The 20,284-nt window shown below is 41.5% G+C and overlaps 1 protein-coding gene across 3 annotated transcripts in view; it reads right to left on the bottom strand.

Moving 5' to 3' along the window:
* Positions 1-20,284, bottom strand: part of slit2 (slit homolog 2 (Drosophila)) — a 464,730-nt gene that overhangs the window by 54,988 nt on the left and 389,458 nt on the right. For all 3 annotated transcript variants that reach the window (XM_087986800.1, XM_087986798.1, XM_087986799.1), the window contains 3 exons: positions 16,693-16,856; positions 15,205-15,329; positions 6,199-6,296 (listed from right to left, as the gene is read on the bottom strand). In XM_087986800.1, the coding sequence (XP_087842926.1) occupies positions 6,199-6,296; positions 15,205-15,329; positions 16,693-16,856 (387 nt within the window). The remainder of the gene's footprint in view (positions 1-6,198; positions 6,297-15,204; positions 15,330-16,692; positions 16,857-20,284) is intronic.

Genomic DNA, 20,284 nt, shown 5'->3' with positions numbered 1-20,284 from the left:
AAAACATAATAGGAGTTGTGTACAGGCATCCAAATATCAGTCAGGATTTGGGGCACAAGATACACCAGGAGACAGAAAAGATGTGTAAGTAAGGCAAGGTTACAGTGATCATGGGGAATTTCAATATGCAGGTGGACTGGGAAATCCAGTTGGTAGTGGATCACAAGGAAAAGAGTTTGTGGAATGTCTATGAGATGTCTTTTTGGAGCAGCTTGTGGTGGAGCCCATTAGGGAACATGCAATACTGGATTTAGTGTTGTGCAAAGAAGCAGACTTGATAAGGGAGCTTAAGATGAAGGAACCCTGAGGAGGCAGTGATCATAACATAATTGAATTTACTCTGCAATTTGAGAGGGAGAAGATAGAATCAGATGCAACAGCATTACAGTTGAATAAAGGAATCAACAGAGGCCTGAGGGAGGCGTTGGGTAGAATTGACTGGGAGAGGGGCTTACCAGGAAAGACAGTGGAAGAGAAATGGCAGGAGTTTCTGGGAGTAATTCGGGAGAACAGCAAAAATTAATCCCAAGAAAAAGAACATACAAAAGGGAGGATGAGGAAACCATGGCTGACAAGAGAAGTCAGGGTCAGCATAAAAGCAAAAGAAAAGCATATAATGTGGTGAAGGGCAGTGGGAAACCAGGGGATTGGGAAACCTACAAAGACCAACAGAGGACAAGAAGAAAAGAAATAAAGGGGGAGAAGATTAAATATGGGGGTAAGCTAGCCAGTAATATAAAAGAAGATTGCAAGAGTTTCTTTAGATATATAAAGAGCAAAAGAGAGGCAAAAGTGGTCATTAGGCCACTGGTAAATGACACTGGAGAAATAGTAATGGGGAACAAAGAAATGGTCGAGGAACTGAATAAGTACTTTGCATCAGTCTTCATGGTGCAAGGCATGAGTAATATCCTAAAAACTCAAGAGAGTCAAGGGGATGTGCAGAGGTGAGTGTGGTGGCCATCACTGAGGAAAACGTGCTAGAAAAACTGAAAGGTCTGAAGGATAAATCACTCAAATTGGAAGGGCTACACCCCAGAGATGTCTTAAGAGATAGTGGAGGCATTAATAGTGATCCTTCAGGAATCACTGGAGTCAGGGAGGGCCCCAGAGGACTGGAAAATCACTCATGCAATCTCCCTGTTTAAGAAGGGAGTAAGGCAAAAACAGGAAATTACAGGCCGATTAGCCTGACCTCGGTCATTGGTAAGATTTTGGAGTCCATTGTGAAGGATGAGATTTCTGAATACTTGGCAGTGCATGGTCAAATAGGGCAACGTCAGCATGGTTTCATCAAGGGGAGGTCACATCTGACAAATCTGTTAGAATTCTGAAGAGGTAAGGAGCAGGTTAGACCCAAGAGAACCAATAACTATTATCTACTTGAACTTCACGAAGGCTTTTGACAAAGTGCCGCACAGGAGGCTGCGGAGTAAGATAAGAGGTGTCAGAGGTAAGGTGCTAGCATGGATAGAAGCTTGGCTGTCTGGCAGAAAGTAGAGAGTGGGGGTAAAAGGGTCCTTTTCAGGATGGCAGCCAGTGACAAGTGGTGTTCCGCAAGGGTCAGTGTTGGGATCACAGCTTTTCACCTTATACATTAACAATGTAGATGAAGTAACCGAGGGCATTCTGGCTAAGTTTGCAGATGATACAAATACAGGTAGAGAGAGACAGGTAGCATTGAGGAGGCTGCAGAAGGATTTAAAAAGGTTAGAAGAGTGGATAAAGAAGTGGCAGATGGAATACAACATGGGAAAGTCTGAAGTCATGTACATTAGTAGGAAGAATAGAGGTATGAACTATTTTCTAAATGGGGAGGAAGTTCAGAAATCTGAAGTGTAAAGAGTCTTAGGAGTTGTAGTCCAGGATTCTCTTAAGGTAAACTTGCAGGTTGAGTCAGCAGTTAGGAAGGCAAATACCACGTTGGCATTTATTTTGAGAGGACTAGAAAATAAAAAGAAGGAATGCACCTCTGAGGCTCTCTAAGGCTCTGGTCAGGCCACATTTGGAGTATTGTGAGCAATTTTGGGCCACATAACTCAGGAAGGATATACTGGCCCTGGAGTGGGTCCAGAGGAGATTCATGAGAATTATCCCAGGAATGGAAGGGAGGCGCCCAGGAGGCGACAGAGAGTTACAGATTAGCTAGGAAGGATTTAAGAGAGAGTTAAGAAGAGCAAAGAGAGGACATGAGCAGTCTTTGGCAGGTAGAATAAAGGAGAACCCTAAAACCTTCTACAGGCATGTGAGGAATAAAAGGATGAGTAGGGTAGGAATAGGGCCAGTCAAAAACAGAAGTGGTAAGTTGTGTGTGGACCCTGTGGAGATCACAAAGGTGCTATACAAATATTTCTCATCTGTTTTCACTCAGGAAAAAGTGAATATAGAGGAGAAGAATGAGATACATATATTAGACTAGAAAGGATTGAGGTTAGTTACGAAGAGGTGTTATCAATTCTAGAAGGAGTGAAAGTAGACAAGTCCCCTGGGCCAGATAGGATTTATCTGAGGATTCTCAGGGGCAGCTAGGGAAGAGGTGTTAGACCCTTTGGCTTGGATCTTTGGGTTGTCATTGTCTACAGGTTTAGTACCACAGGACTGGAGGATTGCAAATGTTGTGCCCTTGTTCAAGAAGGGCAGTAGAGATGACCCAGGTAATTATAGACCAGTGAGCCTTACGTCTGTTGTAGGAAAGGTTTTGGAATGGATTATGAGAGATAGGATTTATAATAATCTAGTAAGAAACAATTTGAATGGTTTCGTCAAGGGCAGGTCATGTCTCACAAACCTCATTGAGTTTTTTTGAGAAGGTGACCAAGCATGTGGATGAGGGTAGGGCAGTTTACGTGGTATACATGGACTTCAGTAAAGCCTTTGATAAGGTTCCACATGGTAGGCTTTTGGAGAAAATGCAGAGGCATGGGATTGAGGGTGATTTAGTAGTTTGGATTAGAAAGTGGCTTTCTGTAAGAAGGCAGCAAGTGGTGGTTGATGGAAAATATTCAGCCTGGAGTCTAGTTACTAGTGGTGTGCCACAAGGATTTGCTTTGGGACCACTGCTGTTTGTCATTTTTCTAATGACTTAGATGCAGGCATAGGTGGATGGACTAGTAAATTTTCAGATGACACTAAAGTTGGTGGAGCAGTGGACAGTGTGGAAGAATGTTGCAGGTTGCAGGGGGCTTGGATAAATTGCAGAATTGGGCTGAGAGGTGGCAAATGGAGTTCAATGCAGATAAATGTGAGGTGATTCACTTTGGAAGAATAACAGGAAGGCAGAGTACTGGGTCAATGGAAAGATTCTTGGTAGTGTGGATGTGCAGAGGGATCTTGGAGTCCATGTACATAGATCCCTGAAAGTTGCTACCCAGGTTGATAGTGCTATTAAGAAGTCATGCAGTGTGTTAGGTTTTATTGGTAGAGGGATTGAGTTCCGGAGCCGTAATGTCATGTTGCAACTATACAAAACACTAGTGCGGCCGTATTTGGAATATTGTGTACAGTTCAGGTCGCCCCATTATAGGAAGGATGTGGAAGCATTGGAAAAGGTGCAGAGGAGATTTACCAGGATGTTGCCTAGTCTGGAAAGAAGGTCTTATGAGAAAAGGCTGAGAGTCTTGGGTCTGTTCTTATTGGAAAGAAGGCGGCTAAGAGTGGATTTGATAGAGACATACAAGATGATCAGAGGATTAGATAGGGTAGACAGTGAAAGTCTTTTTCCTTGGATGATGAGGGGGCATAGCTATAAATTGAGGGGTGATAGATTTAAGACAGATGTCAGAGGCAGGTTCTTTACTCAGAGAGTGGTAAGGGCGTGGAATGTTCTGCCTGCCAATGTAGTTAACTTGGCCACATTAGGGAGATTTAAACAATCCTTGGATAAGCACATGGATGATGATGGGATAGTGTAGGGGGTTGGGCTTAGATTAGTTCACAGGTTGGCACAACATCGAGGGCCGAAGGATTGTTGATGTTGTATGTTCTAAGGCTTTACATATGAGGAATGCTTGAGGACTCTGGGTCTGTACTCGATGGAGTTGAAAAGGATGAGAGGGGATCTAATTGAAACATGCATAATATTGAATGGACTAGACAGAGTGGACGTTGGGAAGATATTTCCATTGGGAGGAGAGATTAGGACCCGAGAACACAGCCTTAGGGTAAAGGGAAGGCCCTCTGGAACAGAGATAAGGGGAAACTTTCTTCAGCCAGAGCTTGGTTGAATCTGTGGAATTCAATGCTACAGAAGTCTGGGGTGGCCAGGTCATTAAGTATATTTAAAACTGAGGTAGATAGGTTCTTAATTGTCAAGTGGATCAAGGGTTATGGGGACAAAACAGGAAAATGTGGTTGAGAAACTTATCAGCCATGATTGTATGCCAAAGCAGACTCGATGGTCTGAATGGCATAATTTCTGCTCCTGTGTCTCATTTTCTGTTCACTGCAATAACATTCTATTAACTTGCAGCCAACCATAACAGAACACATTTGGTAAAGAATACTGTAATGTCATTTCACTCTTCAGCTATGAGGGCGCATCCTGTGCAAAGTCATCAGATAAACAAATGATTTAAAATCAAATTGATTAATGTGTGTTTTGCACAAGCTAAGCAGAAACCATCAGTTGTACTATGCAGAATTATTCCACTTTAGGAATATGCAATTTTTTCCCATATTTATGTGCATAAAATTGATTATGCCTGTGAATATTAAAAATACATCCATAGCCATGGATTTCTGATGTTTCCATACTATTTTAATAATTCTTACTTCCTTATGGACAGTGATATAGTAAATGATTCATCACCTCTAAGTGAAAGTGACAGGGCAAATATAAATTCGATGGCACGTTCCAAACCATTTAACATCTGCTGGAGTTACGTAGCTTCCTGCTACACCTCCAGTGGATAATATGCTGTTACATAATTATCAATTAGTTAAAAACTAAAGTAATCATCTCTGTGTCCTGTCTTTTATAAATTAATGAACATAAATCCACTAATGATAAGGTCCTAGGGAGTGTTGCTGAATAAAGAGACCTTGGAGTGCAGGTTCATAGCTCTTTGAAAGTGGAGTCACAGGTAGATAGGATAGTGAAAAAGGCATTTGGTATGCTTTCTTTTATTGGTCAGAGTATTGAGTACAGGAGTTGGGAGGTCAAGTTGTGGCTGTACAGGACATTGGCTAGGCCATTGTTGGAATATTGCGTGCAATTCTGGTCTCCTTCCTATCGGAAAGATGTTGTGAAACTTGAAAGGGTTCAGAAAAGATTTACAAGGATGTTGCCAGGGTTGGAGGATTTGACCTATAGAGAGAGGCTGAATAGGCTTGGGGCTGCTTGGAGTGTCATTTGCTGAGGGGTGATCTTACAGAGTTTATAAAATCATGAGGGACATGGATAGAATAGATAGACAAAGTCTTTTCCCTGGGGTGGGGAGTCCAGAACTAGAGGGCATAGGTTTAGGAAGAAAGGGGAAAATTTAAAAGGAACCTAAGGGGCAACATTTTCACGCAGAGGGTGGTGCGTGTATTAGGTTAGGATATCTGGTTGGCAAATTTATGAGAATAGAATTTGCTTTTATATTGTTCAATTACATTCAATCTATTTGCTTTGGTGAAAGGTCTGGAATTTTCAGTTTGAATTAGATCAAGGCTGTAGGAACATTCAAAAACAATAATGTTGAGGTGATTATCAGATGACAGAACAGCTCTGAAAAATTATTCTCTTATTTTCTGTTTCATTGCAGTAATATTTCATTAATCCCATGTTTTGTTTCACACCTCTTTTGTAGATTAATAAATTGAACTCTTTTAATGGCTTATACTACTCTTTAATGAAAAGACAAATATTTCTTTGCTCATTTTTTTGTGCTGCATTAAAATTTTACTGCATAGATTATTCTCCTTTTTCTTCCTTCTTCAGCACCTGCAAATATATATGTACGTATATTTCGTCGGCATTATTAAAGCTTGTAGCTGTTCTAGGACATTAAAACAATACATGCTATTTCTTTTCTAGCTCTACACAAATACTTTATTAATGCTTAAAAGTTTACCTTTTCCTCAGAGAATTACTAGATTCCTCAGGTGAAGTAAGTTTAAGAGTCTGTTGTGTAATGCTGATTAATAAATGTTGGAATTTTATATGATGCTCATCACCAGTTGCAATAAAACAAACATAAAACAAAATATACAAACCAGAACTGATCTTTTTCTCCCTCTTTAAGGTGGCAAGTTCCGCTATTTTTGCATGGACTATTAACACAGGCATGAATAGGAACATCACAGTCTTGTCCCTGTGGAGGAACAGAATACAGTGCAATTTATTTCCACAGTCCTGGCAGGTTTAGATACAAGAGACCAGAAACAGCAGTTCAGCAGTCACAACAGGCATGGAGACAAGCTACTAAGCTAAATGGTCATTACATCAGTGGATTTGATAGATCAGGAGCAATAGTCCAACATATATAAAGGACAGCACTGTCATCATACTTAGTGCATTTCAATATTGAATCAGGCAGGAAGGTACTGTTTGTGTGAAGTCAGTGGGGGAAACCACTTTATCTTGGACAGCAAAAGTTTAGTTTCTGCATTTAAACTCAAATTAGTCTCTTGCTGAGAGTTACTGTACAATTTAAGCATTAATAAAGGTGACTGTGATTACCCTGACGTTGTTTTGTCAGCAAAGTTGGGACCATTGTAGCAAAAGTACCCGAAGAGCTATCAGGTCGGAAGATACAAACAGAATCAGAGGCACAGGCTGATGACATGAGTGAGAGAGCTGAGGCATTTGTGAGATTTGAAATTGTCTTCAGTGACAGGAAATCAAAGAAAATTTGCAAGGATTGGGTTGATAGGTGATCATAATATATATGGAATTGGTCATGGTTGCTGAAACTTTGGATGATGGAAATTTGTGAGTTGGGGCTAGGGAATCTTCTGAGCAATGGTTTTGGAGGGGATTGAGTATGGGGGGGGGGGGGGGAGCTTTAGGCAGGTAGTGAAATGAGGATTGAGCTGGCTTTTCCTTTGGTGATGGAACTAAGCAGTCTTGATTTATATTCCTTTAACTTCCACCCACATGTCCTTGAAAGAACATGTCACTCAAAGTTTAAAGAAATTATAATGATAATGCAGAAAGATCATGCAACATTCAATGTGTTGGCAAAAGGAAAATGTCTAAGGATGCAAGACTGTTATTTTCTTTTAAACTAAACCTTAGCAAAAAAAAACAGAATGCTGCTGAGGATTCACATATGAGAATTTTGATTACAGTCAGCTGTCCATCTGAGCTCAGCACATAACGAACACTCCCACAGAATCAGATCCACTTTGAAGGCGAGATCCGAAATTCAGTTTCACAATTACTGTCAACTGTCACTCTTAGATTTTAAATTTACCATTAACTCTCACTCTGACAATATATTATTTCCTATTCTATCTGGAGGATGGACAGCTGTCAGCTGCCATCGATTTGTCAAATCAATCTAGCAGACTGACTTGACCTGGCAGAATAAATGAGATACCAGGGGATGATACCATCTGTATGACAACATTGAACAGTAATTATCTGATGTTCAGAGCTGTCTTCTCAATGACACTCATGCTTTTCTCGAGCAATGAGCTGCTATGCAACACAAATGGCAAACTGCCAAATTTCCATATCTATAAATCATAAACAATATTTTGTTCCCCTGTCAACCAATATAATGACTGAAAGTTATATCCTTGTGTATATATTACATTGTAAATACATTCAGCTTCAATTCCGTGGCTGGAATCAGGGAGTTTACACCAGGATCATGTCCAGTGGTGCCCACCAGCTGGAATTTACAGGATTAGTGTAGCAACAGGTGGGGGCAAGCATATGTCAGGAACCTGCTAGCCCTTAAATGCTCAAAAGGCTGATAGCTGCCTAGGAAAATAGGAATTGCAAAGCTGACACCCCAGACCTTTTCACTGGTTCATGATTGCAGTGGGAGCAAAGTGTCCGAATTCATGGGACACTGGCACCATTACTGGGGAAAGAGATGATTCCAGTGGGACTTGAATCATGCTGGGATTAGAGTCTTGGCAAATTACATGACAAGGCGAAAGTGAGGACTGCAGATGCTGGAGATCAGAGTCAAGATTAGAGTGGTGCTGGAAAAGCACAGCCATCCAGGCAGCATCCGAAGAGCAGGAAAATCGACATTTCGGGCAAAAGCTCTTCATCAGAAATGAGGATGAAATTACACAACTAGGCCTGTGGATAGGGCTTGAAACTAAATAGAGAGGAAGTAGGTTTAGTTGCATGGAAAATTAAAGGGGATGAGGGCTCAGCAGTGTCCAGAACAAATAATAGAACAGACAGTATGGAAAGGGTCAGGGACCTTCAGGCAGGTAAGGGGACAACTATAAATAGGAGGGCAGCTAATGCAGGACTGAGGGTGTTTCACTTAAACACATACAATATACAAAACAAGGTAAACCAGCTTGTAGCAGATTGAAATTGGTTGGTACGATGTTGTAGAGTCAAAGAGATGTGCAGCATGGAAACAGACCCTTCGGTCCACATATCCCAACCCAATCCAGTCCCACCTGCCAACACCATTCCCATATCCCTCCAAACCCTTCCTATTTATATACCCATCCAGATACCTTTTAAATGTCGCAATTGTACTAGCCTCCATCACTTCCCCTGGCAGCTCATTCCATACACGTACCACCCTCTGCATGAAAAAGTTGCCCCTTAGGTCTCTTTTATATCTTTCCCCTCTCACCCTAAACCAATGCCCTCCAGTTATGGACTCCCCCACCCCTGGGAAGAGACTTTGTCTATTTATCCTATCCATATCCCTCATGATTTTATAAAGTTCTATAAGGTCACCCCCCCCCCCTCTCCCCCAGCCTCAAGCGCTCCAGGGAAAACAGCCCCAGCCTATTCCACCTCTCCTTATAGCTCAAATCCAATAGGAAGGAGACCAGAATTACACACAATATTCCAACATTATATTTGCCTTCCTACAGTGGCCCAATCAATGTCCTGTACAGCTGCAACATGACCTCCCAACATCTGTCCTCAATACTCTGACCAATAAAGGATATCACAGAGATGTAGCTGCAAAGTGTTAGGGTTGGGAAAGAAATGTCAAAATATTTCAAAAGGTCAGGTGGATGGGGAGAGGGAGCAGGGGTTGCTTTGTTAGTAAAGAATAAAAATAAAACAACAGCAAGAAGAGATAGAGTCGCAAGGTGTCGCATCAGTGTGGGTAGAGTTGAGGAACTGCAAAGGGAAAAGGACCCTGCTGGGAGTTATGTACAGGCCTCCTAACAGTAGTCAGGATGTGGGGCAGAAAATAAATCAGGAGATAGGAAGGGCATATAAGAAAGACATGGTTAGAATAATAATGGGGGACTTCAACATTCAGGTGGACTGGGAAAATCAGGTTGACAGTAGATCTAAAGAAAAGGAATTTGTAGAATGTCTACCAGGTGGATTTTTGGAGCAGCTTGTGGTAGAGACCACTAGGGAAGAGGCAATTCTGGATTTGGTGATGTGCAATGAGACAGACTTGATTTGGGAGGTTAAAGTGAAGGAACCCATCAGGAGTAGTGATCATACTATGTAGAATTCACCCTGCAGTTTGAGAGGGGAAAGCTGGAATCAGATGTAATGATAGTAACAATTGAATAAAGGTAACTACAAAGAAATGAGGAAGGAGCTGACTAGAGTTGATTGGAAGGGACATCTGGCAGAAATTCACCTCAAGGAAGAACATACAAAGGGAAGGATGAGGCAACCATGGCTGACAAGGGAAGTCAGGGACTGCATAAAAACAAAGGAAAAGCATATAATGTGGTGAAGATTAGTGAGAAGCTAGAGGATTGGGAGGTATTTAAAAACAGCTAGCTAGTATTAAAAATATTACAAGAGTTTTCTTAGTTATATAAAAAGTCAGAGATGTGCAAGATTGGACACTGGAAAATGAGACTGGAGAAGGAGTAATGAGGATCAAAGAAATGGAGGAGGAACTGAATTAATACTTACCATCAGTCTTCATGATGGAAGCTACCAGCAGCATACCAGAGCCTCAAGAGGTGGGTGTAGTGGCCATCACTAAGGAGAAAGTGCTGGGGAAGCTGAAAGGTCTGAAGGTGGGAACATCCTCCGGACCAAATGAGCTACATCCCAGAATTCTGAAGGAAATAGCTGAGAAGATTGTGGCGGCAAAGGTGGTAATCTAAATCTTCTGTTTAAGAAGAGAGGGAGGCAAAAGACAGGAAACTACAGGCCAGTTAGCCTGACTTTGATCATCGCCTGACTTTGGTAAAGAGATTGCAGCGCACATGAAAGTGCATGGTAAAATAGTGTGGAGTCAGCATGGCTTCATCAAGGGGAGGTCATGCCTGACAAATGTGCTAGAGTTCATTGAGGAAGTAATCAACAAGCTATACAAAGTAAAGCCAGTGAACGTGATCTATTTTGATTTGCAGAATGCTTTTGACAAGGTACTGCACAAAAGGCTGCTAAATAAGAGAAGAGCCTATGGTGTTAGCACATGGTACTGGCAGAAGATAGAGAGTAAAGATAAAGGAATCTTTCACGATTGCAGCCGGTGACTAGTGGAGTTCCACAGAGGTCTGTGTTGGAACATCAATTGTTGATGTTATCCATTAATGGTGTGGACAAAGGAATTGATGGCATTGTTGCTAAGTTTGTGGATGACACAAAGAGAGGGAGATGGAGGGACAGCAATGTTGAGGAAGTAGTGAGGCTGCAGAAGGACTTGGACAGGCTAGGAGACTGGGCAAAGTGACAGATGGAATATAATGTGTGAAAATGAGAGAATCTGCACTTTGGTTGGAAAAATTGAGGCACAGTTTATTTTCGAAAAGGAGAAAGACTTCAGAAATCTGAAGTACAAAAGAACCTGGGAATCCTAGTTCAGGACACACAGGTTCAGTTGGCAGTTAGGAAGGCAAATATAATGTTAGCATTCAGTCCAATAGGGCTAGAATACAAGAGCGGAGACTGCTAAAGCTGTATAAAGCTCTGGTCAGACTGCATTTGGCACATTGTTAACATTTTTGGGTTCTGTATCTAAGGAAGGATATGCTAATGTTGGAGAGTACCCAGAGGTGGTTTCCAAGAATGATCCTGGGGAATGAAGGCTTTTCATATGAGTAGCAATTAAGAACTCTGGGTCTGTACTCAATGGAGTTTAGAAGGATGAGGAGAATCCGATTGAAAGTTGCAGGATACTGAGGCGCTTGGATAGAATGGATATAGAGAAGGTGTTTCCATTAGAAGGAGAGACTAGGACCTGAGGGTACAGCCTCAGAGTGAAGGGAACTGAAATGAGAAGCAATTTCTTTAGCCAGAGGATAGTGAGTCTGTGGAACTCATTGTTGCAGAGGGCCACATCATTGACTGTATTTAAGAGAGAGTTAGATAGGTTCTTAATAGAAAGGGAATCAATAGTTAAGGGGAGAAGGCGGGAGAATGGGATTAGGAAATGTATCAGCCATGATCAAAATATGGAGCAGACTCTGAATGGCCTAATTCTGCTGCTAAATCTCATGTTTTTAAATGATTGCATCAGTCTTCTGTTACAATCATTTCCCAAGTTTTCTTTCCTTTGACTGCGTCATTATATTTTTTCTGAATGTGTTGGACTTCAACACAAGGCTGATAAATATCTCAACTAGTGAATTAGCCATGTCTACTATTCCAGCTCCCCCCAACGGGCCAGATGAGGGAACTGCGGATTTAGAGAATGCATCCTATCTGAGCTTCCAACCATCATTTGTTCTGAAAGGTGTAAAAGGAAATTTGAACCTTTAAAAATATGAAGAAATTTACAGAACTGGCGCAGAGGGCAGTCTGAATTATATGCATCCCATGATGCCCACAACCCCTGGAGCGGGGCTGAAGCAACAAGCAATCCTACCACACCGAGAATCCCAGTTGAATATGGCAGGACCTTGGAAGGTCGTCACAAGAGCCTGCACTTGGAGTCTTTTAAAGTGGAGATGCTGTTTCAGGGGGGTGGGGTCCAGGTTCACGAGGTCATGGGGCTGACCTGTTGACATTTGTCTCTCGTGGCCCTAGATGGGCCCCAAAGTAGGTCCCCCATTTTGGCGGATAACAGCTATAAGGATGAAGGCTCCTGGGTTTTCGGTATTAACCATAGAGTCATAGAGATGTACAGCATGGAAACAGACCCTTCGGTCCAACCCGTCCATGCTGACCAGATATCACAACCCAATCTAGTCCCACCTGCCAGCTCCTGGCCCATATCTCTCCAAACGCTTCCTATTCATATACCCATCCAAATGCCTCTTAAAAGTTGCAATTGTACCAGCCTCCACCACTTCCTCTGGCAGCTCATTCCATACACGAACCACCCTCTATGTGAAAAAGTTGCCCCTTCGGTCTCTTTTATATCTTTCCCCTCTCACTCCAAACCTATGCCCTCTAGTTCTGGACTCTCCAACCCCAGGGAAGAGACTTTGTCTATTTATCCTCTCCATGCCCCTCATAATTTTGTAAACCTCGATAAGGTCACCCCTCAGCCTCCGACGCCCCAGCCTGTTCAACCTCTCCCTATAGCTCAAATCCTCCAACCCTGGCAACATCCTTGTACATCTTTTCTGAACCCTTTCAAGTTTCACAACATCTTTCCAATAGGAAGGAGACCAGAATTGCATGCAATATTCCAACAGTGGCCTAACCAATGTCCTGGACAGCCACAACATGAACTCCCAACTTCTGCACTCAATACTCTGACCAATAAAGGAAAGCATACCAAACGCCTTCTTCATTATCCTATCTACCTGTGACTCCACTTTCAAGGAGCTATGAGCCTGTATTCCAAGGTCTCTTTGTTCAGCAACACTCCCTAGGACCTTACCATTAAGTGTATAAGTCCTGCTAAGATTTGCTTTCCCAAAATGCAGCACCTTGCATTTATCTGAATTAAACTCTATCTGCAACTTCTCAGCCATTGGATCTGATCAAGATCCTGTTGTAATCTGAGGTAACCCTTTTCACTGTCCACTACACCTCCAATTTTGTTGTCATCTGCAAACTTACTAACTGTACCTCTTATGCTCGCATCCAAATCATTTATGTAAATGACAAAAAGTAGATGACCCAGCACCGATCCTTGTGGCACTCCACTGGTCACAGGCCTCCAGTCTGAAAAACAACCCTCCACCACCACCCTCTGTCTACCTTTGAGCCAGTTCTGTATCCAAATGGCTAGTTTTCCCTTTACTCCGTGAGATCTAACCTTGCTAACCAGTCTCCCATGGGGAACCTTGTCGAACGCCTTACTGAAGTCCATATAGATCATATCCACCACTCTGCCCTCTTCATAAAGTGGCAAAAAAATAACCTTAAAGAGTGGAATTTGCTGTATTCTCATGCCCTCCGATTAGTCAGTTGAGGGTGTGACTGAGAAGGCTCTCTGCCAGTAAATTTTATTCAAAGCAAAGTCCACTATTATTTAAGTGATGTATGCCGTAAATAAAGTATAACAGTGATGTATAAACCTCCTGCATTATGTTTCTATTACTTAGTTTGTGTTTTTACATTAATTATTTGGCTGCTTGATCAACTGGCATACTCTGGGTCCCATTGCTGCCTGTTAATATAAAGTTTGCTGTATGTACTTCCAAACCTGCTCATACCACCAGCACCCCTCCCACACATTCTCCCCCCTGCCCACACTCACAGCAGTCACTGGTGACAGTGTAATAAATGTCTTACAGAGTAATTAATCAATCAATTCATTAAATACCTCCCTGGGTCCTAGGGTAGGTGGGTAGGCTGCAGCCTATGTCTCCTGTAAAATTTCATACAGCTCTGAGGAAGGCAGATAAGCAGTAGGCAGCTTGCCCCCTGGATTTTACTAAACCCACTGACAGCAGAACATAAAATCAAGCCTCTGGTGCAACTGAGTGTGTGCTGCTTTGCAGTGATTTGCCACCAATGTTTGACTGGGAAAATGTTTATTTTCTCCAGCTTTTTTTTATAAACCATGATGCTGTTGCCTTTACTTGTCTTCCCAGTCTCTTGAAACATGGAAACTGAAACAACTGCCAATAGTGTAAATTAAGAAGACAGAAATTGCTGGAAAAGCTCAGCAGGTCTGGCAGCATCTGTATAGAGAAATCAGAATTAACAGAACGAGGAAGGATTACTTGATCCAATGCTGCCAGACCTGCTGAGCTTTTCCAGCAATTTCTGTTTTTGTTTCTTTGCGTTGTACATTACTCATCCCAATTCAACAATACAAACTTTTCACCCAAAACAATCTACTTGCTTTGTTACAAGATCATGTGGTTGATTCTGTGCTCAGCCTGTCACAATACCGCTTTGCCCATTGGGAAATATGGGTTGGCAGTGTGTGCTGTTTCATCCATTAAAACAAATTCCCATTGGGGAATAGAAGAGACCAATCCTCGTCTTTAATATTTTGCAAGGCATGGTTAATGTGCATATAGGTATTTAACTTAAATCACATAATCCCAGGACTAATGGCAAGTCTAAAATTAACAGGCCTGCAATAAGATGTTTGATCACAAAGAATTATTTGCCCCCATTAAGTCATAGATGTTGCATGAGTTTCAAATAGAAACAGCTGGATAAATATTGAGCAAAGAAGGTTATTAAAGATTCAACACTCTATGGAATGTTATTGTTTCAGAACTGGTGGCCAAGGGAATATAATTTGTAGAATCAGAGCTGAATAATAAAGTTTTGATCCAATATCTGGAATTTTTTGCTCAACTATCTTCAGGGAAAACTATAAAGAATATTTTCCTCTTGAAATCTTTAAGAACTTAAATAGATTGGAGATATGATAGTGCAACAGACCAAATAGTCTGTGGTACTTTAAATGGCCTTGATCGACAAAATGATTTCCCTTTCTCATTGAAACAAAAGAATAAAAAGTAATTTGGTCTAAGATAAGAATGCACCTAAGTGATGATTAGGAAGTGTAAATATTAATTAATCATTATCCAGTACTTTAAACAGAGCACACGAGACAATGAGTAGTATTCTGAACCTGAATGTCATACATGTGGCATTGTGTATTTACAAGTTAAATCACTCACAGTGACAATAACCCACTTGTGATAACTGGTTGAGAAATATAGTTCTGGCTTACGAATGCAGCAATTGTCATTGTTCTGTATAGGATATGAACATACCTTGAATCCATATGGGCAGGTGCACCGATAGAAATCCACTGGGTCATTGTTGCATGTACCATCATTTTTACATGGATTGGAAAGACAAGGATTACACTTGGCTAGAATGTTGATGTCAATGGGACCTTGAAAAGTAAAATGTAACTCACGTTGGTTAAGCAAGTCAAACCTGGAGGGTAAATGCAAAAAAGCGAGAGCTTTTCCTTCGGAGAAGTCAGAAGGTTTTCATATTTTCTGTTTCACCACTTTGTATCATTTGCCCACCTTACATGCCTTTGCCAAAAAGCTAATTGCAGTATCACAAACAATAATAGTAACATTCATGACCCCATATGATCTGAAATCCCTGAATGTCTAATAAATAATATTAGGCAGAAATAAATGACTGCAATTGAGTGAGTGAGTGAGTAGACTTCAATTCAGTTTCAATATAGTACCAGGACAAGAAGATTGGGTCTCCAGTTCTAAACTACCTGAATGAAAATGAACCTCACTTGATGACATTTTAACAAAACTGTTCTTACATATCATGCAGGTTTGCATCAGAAAATATTTTTGCTTAAATTTCAAAAGTGCACATGAACATATCAGCATTGACGAAGAGATATCTCCAGTTGAGAGTGTGGTGCGGGAAAAGGTCAGGCAGCATCCGAGGAGCAGGAGAATTGACGTTTCAGGCAAGAGCCCTTCATCAGGAATCCTGCTCCTCGGAGGCTGCCTGACCTGCTGTGCTTTTCCAGCACCACACTCTTGATCTCTAGCATCTCCAGCATCTGCAGTCCTCACTTTCTCCAAAGAGATATCACCATACTACTGTAAAATTTTTGATTGCAAGAGCATTTTATATTTGTTGTGATATTATCAACACTATACTTTTGAAGTTCATATTAAAGATAATTCAACATTCAAAGAACACAAGCATTGATTCCACACTTATCTTTCAATTTAGGTTTCAACTCATGCACTATATATTTAAGATCAAAAGTGAGATTGACAATGCATAAACCGTTTATTCACAGCAAATGGATATTGATTATCCATGGAAAACAAATCCATTTGAGGGATTAGGTACTTTCTTGGGAGCACATTTAAGGAGAGGCAGAAGGACTGTGTGCAACATCATCCATTATTGCCAGGGGTGTGTCAACGGTCTTACCTTGCACCAGAAAACCGCAAGGCCCTGGAACCTCTTTTGGTAGGGCACAAGATATCAAAGGTCACAAGTGAAAAATTAAAAAGTGTTAGATTGCATGCATCCAAAGAAAGTCAAAGATCAATTAAAAGTTACAGAAAACTTCATCGGCTAGTTAAAAACCTCATTATAAATGAAACCACTCAACCACAGTTAAATAGGTATTAGTCAATCAATACAGGAAGTCAATCTCATGGATAATCCATGATTTCAAGTTCTGATTTAATCCCTCTTCACTGCTATACAAAGACATTTTTGATGTGCACTGAGTCTCACAGTCAAACTGCTGGCATTACCTTGGCATTCAAATTTCTTTGAAGGAGTGGTGAGCAGTAGTTTATCTGTCATGTCACCAGGTCCAGCACAGCGAGCTATGCCTGGTTCTTTGTAGCCTGACTTCACCCAATCAGATAACCATTGCATGTTGCAGTCACAGTACAAAGGGTTCGCACCAAGGGCCCTGCAAAGACACAAAAGCTGCTTAATTGCTTTTTCATACACCAGAACATTGGTCCAGAGTTTGCGATTGTAATGTCAGTGAAACTGTTAGCGTTTACCATAAATTCCCCTCTGACACTGACAGCACATACTAAAGTCCTACTCATGCAGTGAAAATCTAAAATATACTGGATTCTTGTTTGTCTAGAGAGTGAACTGTTGATGTCCCCCAGAATGTAATCAATCAGAAATCAGTGACCTGACAGGGACATGCCCTATTACACTCTTAGACTTACAGTAAACACCTCTGAAGAAGTTGCATCTTTTTGACTGTGATGTAACTAGGTTTATAAATGGTGTATTAAGCTCAAGGTCACTACAGAACAGTTCTACTGCCCCAAGAAGGTAATTTTACCTTGATGAATATTAAATATCACTATTATTATAACTTCCTCAGCATTCAGTGCTTCTTAACTTCTTAGCCCGCTGTCAGTAAGGGTAGCTCAGTTTGATTAGCTGTTTGATTACATCAGTCTTGTTGGATGCCTGAAAATCCCTATGAATTGTGTCACAGATATTACTGAGGCCTTTGAGATCAACTTTCTTTCAGGTCAAAGATGAATACTGTTACTCACAGCTGATGGCAAATCTGCCTGTTAATGTAAAAGTTTATAAAGTTAAACAAAAATGGGGCTATTTGTCCATCAAACTCATCCTTTCAAGAAACAATGGCCCCATCATTGCATCTAAATAATGATGAAAGATTTCCAGAGCTATGATCGCTACCAACTCTTTGGAGATCTACTCCTGGAATTAATTATTCATATTGTGCCGAAGTGGCTCTTGGCATTAATCTTAAACTTGCCTTTTAATAATATTTATTGAAACTAATTATTGCAATAATAAACCTATTTGGACTTAAACATTATAAGGGCATGAAGTGGTCTATTCACTTTAATGAGTGGATAGCTTGCCTCAACACCTCTGGCACAACTGAATGATCAGTTGTGGTATTCTCTTTCAAGTTGTTATTGCAAAGTTGCTGGTGGAAGGCAGAAATTTCACAGGCTCAGCAGCACTTGTGCAGTGAGTACACCCCCTGCAGTTGCATTGGCAGCAAACACAGCCATTATCCTTTGAGAACATAAGAATTTAATAAATAGGAGCAGCAGCAGTAGATCATATAAACCCTCAAGCCCAATCTGCTATTCAATACAATCGTAACTGATCTTCTGCCTTAACCTCCTCACACACTCTCCACATCCTCCGAATATTTGTCTATCTCAGGCTTTAATATATTCACTGAGGCACCATCCACAGCTCTGCATCAGAGTATTCCAAAGACATAAACCTTCAAGTGAAGAAATATCTCGTCCTCAATCTTAAAAGATTAGTTCCTCATCCAGAGACTGTTTCCCTGTATTCTACCTCTCAATTTTTCCCTGTTAAGATTGAAGTCAATGTACTAAAAATTGAGTTGGGTGTATAACAGGCTGCTGGATTCATTATCACCACTTTAATGCTACCACTAAAGACCAATTCACTTTTATTTTATCCTCAAGGAAGAAATAACAAACTGTCACATCCACATCCTAACTTGAGAAACCCTGTCCATCATCTACATGACACAACTCAGGTGTGTGATGGCCTACTCTCCACTTGCTGGCGAGCATAGCTCCAACAACACTGAAGAACCAGGACCCCATTCAGGACCAAGCCACCTCCTTGACTGGCACTGAAATCACCTTCACCATTCACACCACAACGGCACACAACAGAAGCAGAGTATTGTGTAGGGAGTTGGGAGGAAATGTTGCTGTACAGAACATTGGTTCAGCCACTCCTGGAATACCGCATTCAATTCTGCTCTTCCTGCTGTAGGGAGGATGTTGTGAAACTTGAAAGGGTCACAAAAGATTTACAAGGGTGTTGCTGAGACTTGAGAGTTTGAGCTATAGGGACAGGCTGAATAGGCTGGTGCTATGGAGTGTCAGAGACTGAAGGGTGAGCTTATCGAGGTTTAAAAAATCATGAGGGGCATGGACACAGTTACTAGCCAGGGTCTCTTTTCCAGGGTAGGGGAGCCCAAAACCAGAGGGCATAGATGTAAGGTGAGAGGGGAAAGATTTAAAAGGGACGTAAAGGACAACATTTTCATGCAGAGGGTGGTGTGTGTATAGAACGAGTTATGAGAGGAAGTTGTGGAGGCTGGTACAGTACAATTATAACATTTAAAAGGCATCTGGATGGGTATATGATTAGGAAGGATTTAGAGGAGTATGGGCCAAGTGCTGGCAAGTGGGACTGGATTAATTTAGGATATTTGATTAGCATGGATGAGTTCGACCAAACGGCCTGTTTTCATGCTGTACATATCTATGACTCCGTGACAATGCAATGAAGTAACTCGCCATGACTCCTTCAACAATACCTTCCAAACCCATGACCTCTACCACCCAGAAGGAGAAGGGCAGCAGATACATGGAAACACCATCACCTGCAAACTCCCCTCCAAGCCAATCAGTGCCCTGACTTGAGTTATGTTGCTGTTCCTTCACTGTCATAGAACATAGAACATAGAACATTACAGCGCAGTACAGGCCCTTCGGCCCTCAAAGTTGCGCCGACCTGTCATACCAATCTGAAGCCAATCCCACCTACACTATTCCATGTACGTCCATATGCCTGTCCAATGACGACTAAAATGTACTTAAACTTGGCGAATCTACTACCGTTGCAGGCAAAGCATTCCATACCCTTATTACTCTCTGAGTAAAGAAACTACCTCTGACATCTGTCCTATGTCTATCACCCCTCAGTTTAAAGCTATCCCCCTCGTGCTCGCCGTCACCATACTTGGAAAAAGGCTCTCCCTGTCCATCCTATCTAACCGTCTGATTATCTTATATGTCTCTATTAAGTCACCTCTCAACCTTCTTCTCTCTAACGAAAACAGCCTCAAGTTCCTCAGTCTTTCCTTGGAAGACCTTCCCTCCATACCAGGCAACATCTTAGTAAATCTCCTCTGCACCCTTTCCAAAGCTTCCACATCCTTCTTATAATGCGGTGACCAGAACTGTACACAATATTCCAAGTGCAGCCACACCAGAGTTTTGTACAGCTGCAGCATAACCTCATGGTTCCGGAATTTGATCCCTCTATTAATAAAAGCTAAAACACTGTTTGCCTTCTTAACAACCCTGTCAACCTGGGTGGCAACTTTCAAGGATCTGTGTACATGGACACTGAGATCTCTCTACTCATCTACCCTACTGAGAATCTTACCATTAGCCCAGTACTTTGCATTCCGGTTACTCCGTCCAAAGTGAATCACCTCACACTTGTCCGCATTAAACTCCATTTGCCACCTCTCAGTCCAGCTCTGCAGCTTATCTATGTCTCTCTGTAACCTACAACATCCTTCGTCACTATTCACAACTCCACCGACCT

Source organism: Chiloscyllium plagiosum, unplaced genomic scaffold (genome assembly GCF_037043375.1).
Source record: "Chiloscyllium plagiosum isolate Xiang-an unplaced genomic scaffold, Cpla_swu_hap1 HiC_scaffold_1, whole genome shotgun sequence".
NCBI lineage: Eukaryota > Metazoa > Chordata > Chondrichthyes > Orectolobiformes > Hemiscylliidae > Chiloscyllium > Chiloscyllium plagiosum.
This window is presented reverse-complemented; position numbering and strand designations above follow the sequence as displayed.